Genomic DNA, 12,307 nt, shown 5'->3' on the forward strand with positions numbered 1-12,307 from the left:
TCATTTCGGTTCGTAGTAAGACATAGGCTAGCATTGTTGCTTAGGTATTTTTGTCTCGTGTCCCTAGGGTATCATTGAACAACATGTGTAAGTTATCTTCTTTTTTGTTTTTTACATCATGTTTTTCTGGTTTCATTTGTGTGCCAGCCCCCTTTTTTGCTTGTTCATGCCGCCGGAGATGCCACGGGTGCCGAGCCGCCGCCCTTCTCGGCCGCCTTCTTCGCCTTAAAGTCCTTGACCCAGCCGTCGGCCTTGGCCTTGGGCACGACGTAGATGCGCAGCAGCTCGTCGACGATCTCGACGGCGCCGCCGCCGAGCAGCTTGAGCAGCGGCGCCTTGCGGCCCACGCGCACGAGCCCGCCCGCCGCCGTCTCGGCGAAGCACTCGACGCCCGCCGCCGTGCTGTACAGCCCCTCGCGGTCCCACGGCGGCGGCAGCACATACCCCGCCAGGTGCTGGTCCAGCGTCTCCGTCTCGTTGAACGCCTTGATGAAGTCCGTCTCGAAGTGCAGCGGGTACAGCAGCAGCGTCGGCACCGCCAGCGTCGACGCCGGGTCACTCGGGTCCGGCACCAGCTGCACGCGCGCATCCTCCATGTCGGGCGGCTTGGTGCCCGGGCCCGACGTGCGCATGCGGATCCCGCGCGCCGCCACCGCCGCCCGCCGCAGCCGCTCGCGGTGCCGCGCCTGCTCCGCGCGCTCCTCGTCGCGCCGCCGCGCCGCCGCCGCCGCCGAGGTTTGTGCGGCAATCTCCCGCGCTACCGCCCGCAGCGCCGCGTTGTCCGGGTCCACGGCTAGCCCCCGCGCGCACGCATCGTCCGCTTCCGCCACCCGCCCCACCGCCGCCAGCGCCTTGGCCGACCGGTACAACGCCTTGACGTTGCGCGCGTTGAGCCGCAGCGCCCCCGCGCAGTCCGAAGTGCAGCTGCGGTAGTTGCGCAGCTCCAGGTGGCACGCCGCGCGGTTGCCGTACAGCTGCTCCAGCAGCTGCTTCTGCTTGCGCACCTCGTCCGGGTCATCGCGGTTGTAGTCGGTGTCGTTTTCTGTGTTTCCCTGCCCTTCCTGGGACGCTTTTTCTGGTGTTGGCTCTGACTCTTTTGGCGACTGTGTCTGCTGCTGCTTCTCGCTGCCCAGACCCGCGCGGCGGCGCTCCTCGGCAACGAGGAGGGCAATGCCCTGGGTGTAGAACTCCTTTGCGTCTGCCCAGCGGCGGCCGCGGAAGCACTCGTTGCCCTGGTCCTTGAAGTTGGCGGCGTTCTCGAGCGGCGTACCGTCAAAGGCGAGCGCTTGCATGGCGGCCAGCTCCCGGTTGTCGCCCACGTTGTCGGCGTCCAGGTCCGTCATGAACATGGGGTGCTGTTTGAGCTCTGCGACTGTCTCTTCGAGCGTCATGCCCGCGTAGGGCGCCCGCCCGGGCGACAGCTCTGGCAGCATGGCGGCAGGCTGGTCGCTGTTTTCCGCCAGTTTCATCGACTCTGCGATGCCTTTTATGATTTCCTCTATCTTTTCTGCCATTGCTACTCTCTATAGTTCAGGAAGAATTTGCAGTCTTTTTGTTCTCCTTTTTCTCAGGCCGACCTTTTTGGCCGTATGTGGCTGAGAGCGAGAACGATGAAGCGACGAATTTTCACCCTTGGGAATAGCTCGCCTTTCGAGGTCGTCCTCCTATTCAAAGAGAATGAGCCACCGCCAAGAAGAGAGGGTCGAGCGCAAACTCAATCACCTGAAAGACAAGCTATCGAGCAAATTTTAGTCGTGGCGGTTCACTGGAACCCGCTCGAAACTGTTTTGGCGGTGTTGGGTTTCTTTGGTGTTGTGGCCAAGATGGGGCAACGTCTGCGGAGCCTTCTGCAAAGTGCAAACCTACCTTAGATACCTACTGTAGCAATAACTGGACCCCCGTCTACAGAGTTCTATCGCTTTCGTCCGTTACGCTTCCCCCCCCCCCCCTATTCCGAACTGTGCCAATGAGCACGTTGCAGATTTGGCAACTTCGGAAATCATGTTTACTCTGTAATGAAGTTGTTATTGTGCCAAAAGATATCTAAGTAGGTATATTTCTAATATGGATATCCTTCTACGCTGTCCAGCGCCCAACCTCTATATGTAATACCATCCGTCCATCTGTATATCTCATGTATTACGAAAACAAATCGTCTAAAAGCCAACGCCAAAAAGCTCCCGAACTCCAGACAATGCCCTAGGAATATATAAACTTGCTGCTCGCTCCATCAATGCCATGAGTTGTGCGCGTGTTCAAATGTTATGTCGTCCATTGTGTTTTGTACAATTCGTTCATCGTGTTTCGTCACTTTGCTCAGCTGTGACCTTCTCTCCAATGGGATCCTCGGGAGGATCCTCCAAATTCCATTAACGAGCTTCCGTTTCAATGATTAATGTCGATATTAGTGTTGTTTGATGGTCATTCGCGTCCCTGGTCAGGATATTCAGGGAGGACACGCCAAGAGGGGCGCTTCTTCGGCGGCGGTGCTTCGGATACCATCGTCGCTTGATAGTCGCTCATGGTTCTTGTCCCGGATCACCCAAAAGCATTGGACCGAGCCAATGACGGCAACGATGGCGCTGCCGTACCACGCTAGAGCCGTGCAGTCCATCTTCCGGCCCACGGTGTAGAGGTATCCGGCAATTGGCGGGGCGATCATGCGGAACGCAGCGCCTGCACTCGCGGCAAGACCATTGACTTTGCCCAGAATTGTCGGACTCGGCGTAGCCTCCTTGATGAATATGAGGAGCAGTGGGTAGAGTAGAATAGAGAAGAAGTTGCGGACGGCGAGGATGACGTAGATGGCAGGGTATAAGAGCGATTCCGGCACCTGAAGCAAGTAGGGCACGATGATATAGGCAATCGGGTGGAACACGGTGATGAAAATGAACAGGCGGTACACTCCCAATCGCTCGGCCATTATGGGGAATACGGCTGCCTGCATGAAGAGGGCGATGGCGCCCTGGACCGCCATTACCATGCCGACCGCCTGGAGCGAGAGTCCCAGACCCCCAGGAGAGTAAAATGGACTTGGGTGGCTGACGGCGTCGTGGAAAGAGTCCTGGGGCGCTCTGTCGTCCTCGAAGAATATCGGTAGGAGATGGTCGAAGGTCATGGAATGGTAGGTGAAGATGGAGAGAGAGACAATCACAGCCATGATTCGTTTGGAGAAGACGCTGCCGGTAGGGCGCTTCTCCGTCTCCTTGGCCCAGGCTTTGCCGCCACTCGAGCCTCGGCCCCGCATCGAGCCGTAGTTGTCATCTCGGAGGTCAACGGCCGGCCGCTTCAAGGCATCCGACGTTCCGATCAGCGGCGTGTTCTCCGATTGGAACGTGTCGTCAGGCAGCATGACACGGGGCTGCATGTCCGGGTGCGTCTCTTCCAAGAGGAAGTATCCGAGCAGGATGCTCACGAGGAGCAACCCGGCACAGATGAGGTTGGGCAGCAGATATGGATACATCTCAAATAGAGACCCCTTGGGGAAAACGTTGGGGAAGGCATCGTGGGGGTCAGCGAAGGTGCCCCCAATAAAAGGTCCAATGATAGTGCCTATGCTCCAGACAAACGGCACTGTTTCGACGCATTAGTATTTCACGAATTTTGCCAAGACAAAAAAGGGGCAGGGGGATTTCGGAGTTGAACGTACTGATAGAGTATGCGCGTGCTGATCCAAAGTTAGCGGATTGTTATTTGAACAATGTGAATAAAAAGGGGGTTAGAACTTACGTTCGTGTTCAGACTTTGTTACCAGCTCGCCGACCATGGTTTGGATGACGCCAATGTTGCCGTTCAACAGTCCGCCGATGGCACGTCCAAGGAGCGCTACCCAGATATTGGTCGCGAATCCGACCATGATCATGCTGAACAAAGTGCCCACGCATCCTAGCAGAAGGACGGGCTTGCGGCCGACTCGGTCTGAGAGGCCCCCCAGTACATGCCCATCAGGGCTTCGGCGAGGGCGAAGGACGAGACGAGCAGGCCGGCGTAGAATGAGGCATCATTTTCGTCTCCGATCTTGAACCGCTTGATAAGGGGCCAGGCATAGGGAAAGATGGATGTGAGCGCGATCGGCTCTGCAAGACGAACGATAGCTGGCGGGGAGGAAGTGAAGTTTAGCTGCTGGCTTGGCACGGTCTCCAAGGCGGGTCTTCTTACCGAGGATGAAAAGCTGAATAGTAGGGAACTCGTCCGGGTCGCGAGGCCTTCTACGAGCTAGAGTCATTGTTTTCTGGTGGGTCTGGGTCTTTGCCCTTGAAACAAATCAACACACCAATTGCCAGAGGAAGCAAGTGATGCGCCGGAGAGATGTGCACGGTGTTGGTCAGGGGCAGCAACAGACAGTAAGCAGCACTATGGCTGGCGTGTGCAAGTGTCTTTCTGTTGGTGATTATTAGACAAGAACAAGAACGAGGGGAGCAAAGAACGGTGGCAGAGGCCCGGAAGATGTAGGCAATAAAATACTGTCTGTCTATGTATCATGGAAATACGATTGGAGCCAGAAACGGCCATGGGGAGGGACGAAAACATTTTGTGGGTATAAGTGTGGACTAGACGAAGCCGTCGCCTACAGTCCGTCCGATGTACTCCGCGTTGAGGTAGCAACCTGCCGGCCAAAGGGGCCTTGTCCCCTACGATGATGGGGAGGTGGATGATACTAGAATTGGATGTGAGCTTGCAGCTTCTTGCACAACCTGGAAGCCTGAGCCTGGGTATGTACCTCCTGTACACTACTGTACTAGTATGGAGACGCATCTGTGGTTTCAAGGATGGGGCCTGGAGCGGGCTTCCTGGGCCGCGGTCTCCTGGTCCCAGACACACGGCCCAAACCTTGATTTGCCTGACTGCGCGTGTTATCTGATGCTGCTACATGTACATCGTATTGCATCTTTTCTTTTCATCCCGCAACGGGACGACATGAGGTGATGCCGCGCTTTCCCAAGGCCAAAAAGAAATAGGGACGGTATTTCCTTCATCGGGCGTCGACCTGCTGCACCGTGACGGGGGCGCCAGCGAGAGAACCACGCCGTAATCCGGATGCTGCGAGTCAGTTCCGGCGCATAGCCTGTTAGCCCCCAACAGCCATCGAATGAGCTGTGATTCGGGGCTACAACAAGACGCGGTGCTTTTTCAAGCGTCGGTTAACTGAAGCTGCGGTAGCTCGGTCCGCCGTGCGCGCAGAACACGCGGCAACTGTGTGAGCAGAGCTAGGTACTCCATAATGATGGATGATGGCACCACTGTTCCGAACCGTTTAAGGTTGGAAAGAGCAAAATTCTGCTGGTTGGCATGTGTTATCGATGTCTCTACGGAGTACTTTCCATCCGTAGCCCGTTGGGTCCGTGCCCATCGAAGCCGCTAGTATTCCGTAGCAAGGGTGGCAAGCTTCTTCGAGACAACCATTGGAGAGAGCTAGAGTTTGTGGGGAAGCAGGTTGCTAGCCCCTGGAACATGCCTGCCTGCCTGCGGGCTTGAGGCTTGCAGGAGCCGCTGATATTAAATAAATTAGTTTTGGTGGTTTTCTTTTACTCATCAGAGACGGCGAGTTAATCATGGAATCCTCGCATTGGTTGAGGTGCACGCTATAATAATCAACGCTCAAACCGTGACTACCTCTCTGAAGCTCAAGACACTTGCTGCCCGGGTCGCTTAGCTGCCGAGTATTTTGGCTACCTCGACTGACTGCCGAAGGTCAGCCCTGGGAGGCGGCACCAGCACCAGCACCAGCACAAGAAGACGGACCGACAACGACATAATCATCGACGGCTCGACCACCTATTCAGTGACAGCGATGCGTCTCTAGTGGTTTTCTTATCATTGCTTATCTCCCTTTATCTTGTCTTCGGCCCTTGTTTTGACGCGCCGGGCCTTCAAACGGGGCAGATTCGCGATTCTGCAACGTATCACAACAGAACGCATGTACATACATGGACGGATTCGAGGCTGATGGCTGATGTCTTCCAGGAGGCATGCTGTCGTCTTACAGGCGCACATACGTAAGGTACAGTAGTACTAATTACGTCAACCAGACCCCGCTCGGCGAGCACAGTGCTTCATTCATTCCGTAGGCTGGACTGTGGACCGATCTTGATGCCCCTCCGCTGCTCTCCCGGTCTTGGTTCGGCATATCGGCCAGCGCCAAGCCACCGTTAGCTAGCAGGTAGCGGTGAGCTTGAGAAGGGAACTCTGTTTGAGCCTTGGACGGCAGACTTACCTTAGTCTTCCACGGTACAGTGCTACCTACTGCACTCCACGGCATGGGAGCTTCTACATACAATAAACGCCGAGCCTGTCTTCGCTAAGAAGTAGTTGCAGACTAACGGGACCGCCGCAGAAAGACGGAACCGGCATCACCCAGTACGATCCAACACTAGGCGGGGGGGATAATGCTGCCTCCGCTCGTCTGTCGACGGCCGACACCGGCGGGGCCCAGAACGTAGCCGGCGGCTCCGCATCTAATCTGGAAACCACATCCTACGTTTACTATGTGTAGTATAGCTGAATTAGATTCCCCGAGGTGCAATGCAGTGCTGAGCATAGAAGCTGCCGCGCATCCCCCGGCTAATATCTGTCTACCAGCTACTACTGCCTCCTAGCACAAACAACGCATCGCATTCGGCGGCCGGGGACCTGCTCGCCCGCGATACTGCGACTCTGCAGGATAATGGATGATTGCCTTGGGATGACCAAGCTGTCGAAGCTCACGACAGATGCAATAAAAAGCCAGAAGCTTATCGTTGTGCAGTCTTAGCAACCAGCTCTATCTTCTCTCCCCACCCGCTCCGCCCTTCTGCCCCAGCTAGTCTCGGCTCTCGACAGCGCTTCCAAGACGACTGCACTAGTGTTGTCTCTCAAACTGTGGGCTGCATGCAGTTATATGCAAGGCGCATGCACAACCTGTTCCCGGACCCTCCAAGCAGGGGGACCCACGAACAGCTGGCGAACGAGTCTCCCAGCTTGCCCCTACACCGTCAAGGTTTCCAATCCGACCGGAACACCTCGAAGGAGGCCGATATATGTCCAACAATCTCCAATCTAGACCTGATAGTCTATCTATGACGCCTTTTGCCTTCCACTAGATGTTCAGGCCAAGTGCCGCGAGACACCAACGCAAGTGATACCCTCCCACACAAAGGGGCTTGAGGAAAATGTTACCAGAGTGAGGGAGCCCGTTTTCAAGCAACTTCAGCTTGGTATGAAGCAGTTTCCACTCGGCTGTCTTGGTTTTAACACTGTGGGTACGTTCTCGGCTCATAGCCCTTTCTCGGGCCGTGCAGCACGGCTTCCAGGCAAGGGAACTGGGCGGGATAGTTGACCATTGCTCTTCACCCTCTTGCTCTCTTCTCCACTGCTTGGCTTCAGATCCTGCTTTTCCAAATACTTCCCTACTGGCCAAGAGGTATCTCTAGTCAACCAACTTTAGATACATCGTAGGATGGAAGAACGCAAGTTCCGTATACATAGCGAAGAGGAGACATAGTGCACGCCCGTCACTCCCAGCCATATCTGCATATGCAGATAATTTGCATGCGCCAAGACTCTATCATTACCCTGTCACTGTGTTTCTCACCCTTCAGCTCAATGCTGTGTGTTTCACATGCCATAGTGGCACGACTAGGGCTCCTGCGCTTGCTGCCGCCTTCGCCGCCGCCGCCGCCGCCGCCGCCGCCGCACATAGCCAGGCTGGATGATGCCGCCGAGCTCGGAAGCGTCAGCACGTATCCGGACATGGCTGAACCCCCCCTATCACAGGCATCGGGCTCGTCAGGCATCATCAACTCACACCCGGAAAGACAACCGCTGCTGCTGCTGCTACTGTTGCTGCCGCTGTTGCCGCGGCTGCAGACAAGGTCGTCTTGATACCAGGGAATTCGGAAGTCGGCTGCCGGTCGACGCTTCCAGCGTGCCGCCGCTCCAGCATGCTCGACAAAGTCGGGTAGCGCCGCGCATGCATGGAGATCACCCCCGGAGGCTGACAGATTCATGTCAACACTCCTGATGCACGAAGCCAGGAGAGTCGATGGCTGTTCTGGCCGTGGGACCACCTTCCAAACCTCGTTACTGAAAAGTGCTGCAATACTGCATTCTTGCTATCAGACCCGTCTACTCATCTTTGTGGGAGCACGGCACACCAGGCAGGGGAGAGAAGAGGGAAAGAGACAGAACCATCTTACTACTTGACCGGTATGGAATAGTGAGCCCGGTATCTTGGCCTGGTCCGATGGAAATCCCAAGTGAGATGCTGCTTCCAGGCCAGCCCACGCTCAAAGGTCCCCCGCCAGCCGAACTCGTCGTGCGTGTGCTCGATAGGAACGGGCGTCCAGTCGCCGAATATGGAGGCGATGAAGCTGTCGCCAAGCTCCATTTCAAGATCGCCGCCAAAGTAGGGCTCGTTCATGCACCGGTTAGCAGCACGCAGGTCCTTCCAGTAGATTGCATGTCCCAGTCTGTGCTCTCTCGTTAGTGGTTTGGCGTGTTCTAATGTAGACTCCCGCACTCAGGGGCTAATGGGGGGACAAAAACAACACTCGGTCCCCTGCTAGTCAATATAAGCACGAACTCACTCATGCAACGCCGTCACGGCCAACATAAAGGCCGTGAGCATGTACTCCTCGCCACCGAACTGCCCCAGCTGCCGTAGGGCACAGAGCCGCGCCGTGTACTCTCGTATAACGAGGACCGTCAAGAAGCGGCTCGGAACCCCCCGTCTCCTCGCCTCGGCGTCGGCGTCTCTAATCACGTTCGGGTGGTCCACGTTGCTGTCCACGCCGCCGGTGCCCTCGCGCAACAGGTGCCGGCACGTGTATCCAACCCACCCAAACGCCGCGAACATGACCCCGTCAAGCTGCCACAGCACGCACCGGGGTAGCGCCGTGCGCAGCTCGCGCGCCGTCGCGTCGAGCCACGTCCGCACGAGGCGCGGCGTTGCCCAGGCCGCGCGGTGGTGGCGCACGATCACGACCGGCGTCCGAGACTGGCAGATGCTGTTGATATCGCTTTCTTTATCGACTTCGCCATGATGACTATCGGGAAGAGCCGGCGGCGGAAGCCCCGGGTACGAGGCGCCGAAGATGTCGTCGATGAGAAACTCGGAGAGCCAGGGCAGTCCTGCGCCTTCGAGGAGCCTGCTCGCCAGCAGCAGTGGTTCTGGGGATACACAAACACACACACAGTCCTTGGTCAGCCGGTGAGTGCTGTCATCGGTGCCGTGAACAGGAGAGACACCCGGTGGAACGGGCCAAGATAAAAGAAGCTAAAAAGTGGGTTAAGGGGCAGGTGATAGGGCGTGACTTGCTTTTTCTCAACTCTGACAAAAAAAAGAAGAATGTAAGGGGCACAGACTACAAGGACGACTAGGTAATATGTGGACGTGGACAGAAGAACTTACGGTGCAGTTCACGCAACATCAGCTCCTCGCCGGCGTCGCCATCCCCGGACATGTCCCAGTTGCAGAAGACCGGGTGGACTTCACCCTCTAGGTCGAATGATGCACGAAGACTTGTTTCTGCAGCGTTTTTTTGGCGCGCGGTGCCGTGTTAAGATTCTTTCCCAGTCCCTCTCCAGTATCGAAACCTAGGTGATGGATGGCTGGGTACTGTAACTCACCTACCGCTCCGCATCGCCGCAGCTCCTCGGGGTCCCAGGCCTTGGGAATCGACCCTGGCAGTGGGAAGATGGTGTCTGCAGCATCGTCAAGCGTCATCGTCTCGCGGTCAGGCTTTCGTGGTGTGATATTGTGTTTGGCGCACCCTCACACATGACTGGGACCTCGACTACGGCGATGGCAGACACGGTGTTTGTTACTCTCACAGGCAGTTCGTTTCACGACGGCGATGCGCGCTAGCTGGGTCTCTGTTTCTTTGTATCGCGAGTTGCGGTTTGACCGAATTGATCTGTCTGTCGGCGGACATTCCAACGCCGCCCCCGCGCCCTGAATGCGGAAGAAAGCGAGTGGGCTCGGGCTAGAGAGGACTCGACGGAATGCCCTACGAGTCGCTTTCCGTTTATTTTACAGGAGAACTAACTGGGCGGGAAATTTAGTCTGTCTAGGTAGTTATGGTCTTCCTTTGACCGCACACTCTACCTTTCTTCCGTGAGATCCGACCTTCAGCCTTTGCGATGCTCGAGCGTGTTGCAGACCGCAGGCAGCCTCCAACGTGCAGCTGGCAGATACAAAGCGTATCACTAGTGCATGTACTCCATCTTGCCGTCACCAATGACCTTCCAAAACTCCTCGACGATGGCCTCCTGGCCGCTGCTGGCGCCGCGGACGGCCAGGTAGACACGCGAGTCGAGCTGCGTCTCCCAGCCGCCGGGGTTGCCACTGACCATGCGCCCGCCGGCCTCGTTTAGGATGCACCAGCCGGCGGCGACGTCCCAGGCATAGCAGCCGCCCTCCCAGTAGATGTCGACCTGGCCGGCGGCGCAGGCGCACAGGTTCAGGGCGGCAGAACCCAGCGACCGCAGGCTGTGGACCATGCTGCCGCCGCCGTTCTGCTTGCTGGCCGTCAGGGCGCGGAACACGCGGGCGCGCAGCTCAAAGTTCTCGCCGTCGCGCTGCGACCCCCACTCGACGGCCACGAGCGTCGAGCTCAGGTCGCCGAGCGCGGCGCCGCCGGCCAGGGGTAGGCGCTGGCGCGGGCCGGCTGCCGGCGTGCCGGCCAGCGAGGCGTTGCGCTGTACGAAGCTGCCGCCGCCGCGCACGCCCGTGTACAGCACGTCGAGGAAGGGGTTGTAGACGACGCCAACCGACGGCACGCGGCCCACGACGAAGCCTAGACTGATGCACGCGTGCGGAAACCCGTGCACGAAGTTGGTCGTCCCGTCGATGGGGTCCACCACAAACGTCGGCGCGTCTGTGATGTGCGTGCTGCCGGCGACGAATGTCTCCTCACCGACGAACTGGAACGATGGGTACGCACGCCGCAGCCTCGTCGACACCATGCTCTCCACGGCCTGGTCCGTCTCGGTGACGATGTCGGCCGCTGTTATTAAGGGGCGAAGGGGGTTGTTTAGTTTCAGGCAAAGCTAAAAGGGGGAAGGGATATATGGCCTATTTGTACATAGCTCCATCGTGTGTAGAGGAGGCACAATCTTTAAATAAGACACGGCCGATAATTTCCTGGTGGGGCACTTGGGGAAAGTTGATAAAAAATGAAATAAAATATACGCACAGTTCATCTTTGTCCCCGTCGAGATGTCGTGGGGATTCGCGGCCAAGATCATGCGGCCCGCCTCGAAGGCGACGGACAGCAGCGTGTCATGGATTTGCTGGAGGTCGATGTCGGCCATTTTGAATTGAGTTTATTTATTCCCCCGCCTTCCTTGGCTGAGATTTTGAAGACTGGTTGTAGTGAATTGGAAGGTGTCGGAGCAGTAGAATAAAGTCGAGAGGATGCGTGGTGCAAGATGACTTGAATGCTGTCTGTGCCTTCTCCAACAAACCAACCCCCAGCAGCGGCTGTTTGACGTGCCTACGCCGCGCAACACATTACCAAACACACCCGGGCCCTTCTCCTCATGGACCCGCCGAAGGATAAAACTGGGTCAGATGAATCTGGTACCGCATCATACCTAAGGTACATGTGGGGAAGGAAAAGGGATCGAAGGCACTCCGGAATTGTAGTTTCTCGTGAAGCAAATATGCTCCCTGCCAAAAGCAGCTCTCCAGCTCCCTTTGGAAATCTCGATCCCATTCTAGAGTCTTGGCGTGGCATTGTACCTCCCCCTATCACCTTTTCCCCGATTTGATTCGAGTAGGGATGCTTCCTCGCCGTTAGGAAACAGGTGCATATTACTAACCGTAACGGTTACTCGAGCTATAAGCCGTTCAACCGAGGAACGACTGTCTGAGATCAAGGTACCCAGTTTCGAAACACACTTGCCCATGAAACGCTTCGTCTCTTTTTCGTCAATAAGAACTAGGGAAGGCAAGGTAAGGTGAGGTAAGGTAGGTAAGGTATTTGTCTTCAGGCCGAGTATAACAAACACATCCAACACCAAGAGATAGAGAAATAAAAGAAAGCACCCTGCTTGAACTCCCTGGGAAAGAAAAAAGGAAAAAGACCATATACCGGCCGTGTAAGTTCCTAGGTTACCGCCCCAGCCAGCGTCCATTTCCTTCCTCCTAGGCTTGTAACTCTTGTCTTCTCTTATAAAAAGAGAATTACCACAAGAACAAGGGAAACCCGTAAAATAACGATTCGTCCAGGATCCCACAAGAGAGAGAAAAAAAGGTGAGAACATGTTTGCGGTTGTGTTGTACGTTTTCGTGTGTGTTCGTGTTAACCGGCCTGTACACATCGAC

At 56.4% G+C, this 12,307-nt stretch overlaps 4 protein-coding genes across 4 annotated transcripts; all 4 read right to left on the reverse strand.

Moving 5' to 3' along the window:
• Positions 1 to 209: 209 nt before the first annotated feature.
• On the reverse strand, positions 210 to 1,436 carry B0T26DRAFT_617832 (uncharacterized protein; the record flags this gene model as incomplete). The annotated part of the gene is made up of 1 exon (XM_060436016.1): positions 210 to 1,436. A coding segment is annotated over one exon (1,227 nt), but the record flags the coding sequence as incomplete, so codon positions are not given.
• A 1,010-nt stretch (positions 1,437 to 2,446) lies between these two features.
• B0T26DRAFT_681924 (major facilitator superfamily domain-containing protein) lies at positions 2,447 to 4,225 on the reverse strand (the record flags this gene model as incomplete). The annotated part of the gene is made up of 5 exons (XM_060440701.1): positions 2,447 to 3,573; positions 3,650 to 3,667; positions 3,730 to 3,863; positions 3,899 to 4,094; positions 4,159 to 4,225. 5 exons carry the CDS (start codon positions 4,223 to 4,225, stop codon positions 2,447 to 2,449), a joined length of 1,542 nt encoding a protein of 513 aa, XP_060289488.1.
• Positions 4,226 to 8,173: 3,948 nt separating this feature from the next.
• Positions 8,174 to 9,703, reverse strand: B0T26DRAFT_660295 (uncharacterized protein; the record flags this gene model as incomplete). The annotated part of the gene is made up of 4 exons (XM_060439022.1): positions 8,174 to 8,447; positions 8,565 to 9,147; positions 9,389 to 9,505; positions 9,607 to 9,703. 4 exons carry the CDS (start codon positions 9,701 to 9,703, stop codon positions 8,174 to 8,176), a joined length of 1,071 nt encoding a protein of 356 aa, XP_060289489.1.
• Positions 9,704 to 9,914: 211 nt separating this feature from the next.
• On the reverse strand, positions 9,915 to 11,494 carry B0T26DRAFT_532595 (uncharacterized protein). The gene is made up of 3 exons (XM_060435540.1): positions 11,175 to 11,494; positions 10,085 to 10,985; positions 9,915 to 10,024 (listed from the first exon to the last, which is right to left on the reverse strand). Exons 1-2 carry the CDS (start codon positions 11,290 to 11,292, stop codon positions 10,186 to 10,188), a joined length of 918 nt encoding a protein of 305 aa, XP_060289490.1. The 5' UTR covers positions 11,293 to 11,494; the 3' UTR covers positions 9,915 to 10,024; positions 10,085 to 10,185.
• Positions 11,495 to 12,307: the final 813 nt, after the last annotated feature.

Source organism: Lasiosphaeria miniovina, assembly GCF_030549165.1.
Source record: "Lasiosphaeria miniovina strain SMH2392-1A chromosome Unknown B0T26scaffold_9, whole genome shotgun sequence".
In the NCBI taxonomy this organism is placed as follows: domain Eukaryota; kingdom Fungi; phylum Ascomycota; class Sordariomycetes; order Sordariales; family Lasiosphaeriaceae; genus Lasiosphaeria; species Lasiosphaeria miniovina.

Excerpts from the sequence above, each read along its gene's own strand:
- B0T26DRAFT_532595 (XM_060435540.1), bottom strand. The coding sequence starts at position 11,292 with ATGGCCGACATCGACCTCCAGCAAATCCATGACACGCTGCTGTCCGTC. Across the intron at positions 10,986-11,174 it reads GACGGGGACAAAGATGAACT|CGGCCGACATCGTCACCGAG; the intron begins GTGCGTATATTT and ends CCTTAATAACAG.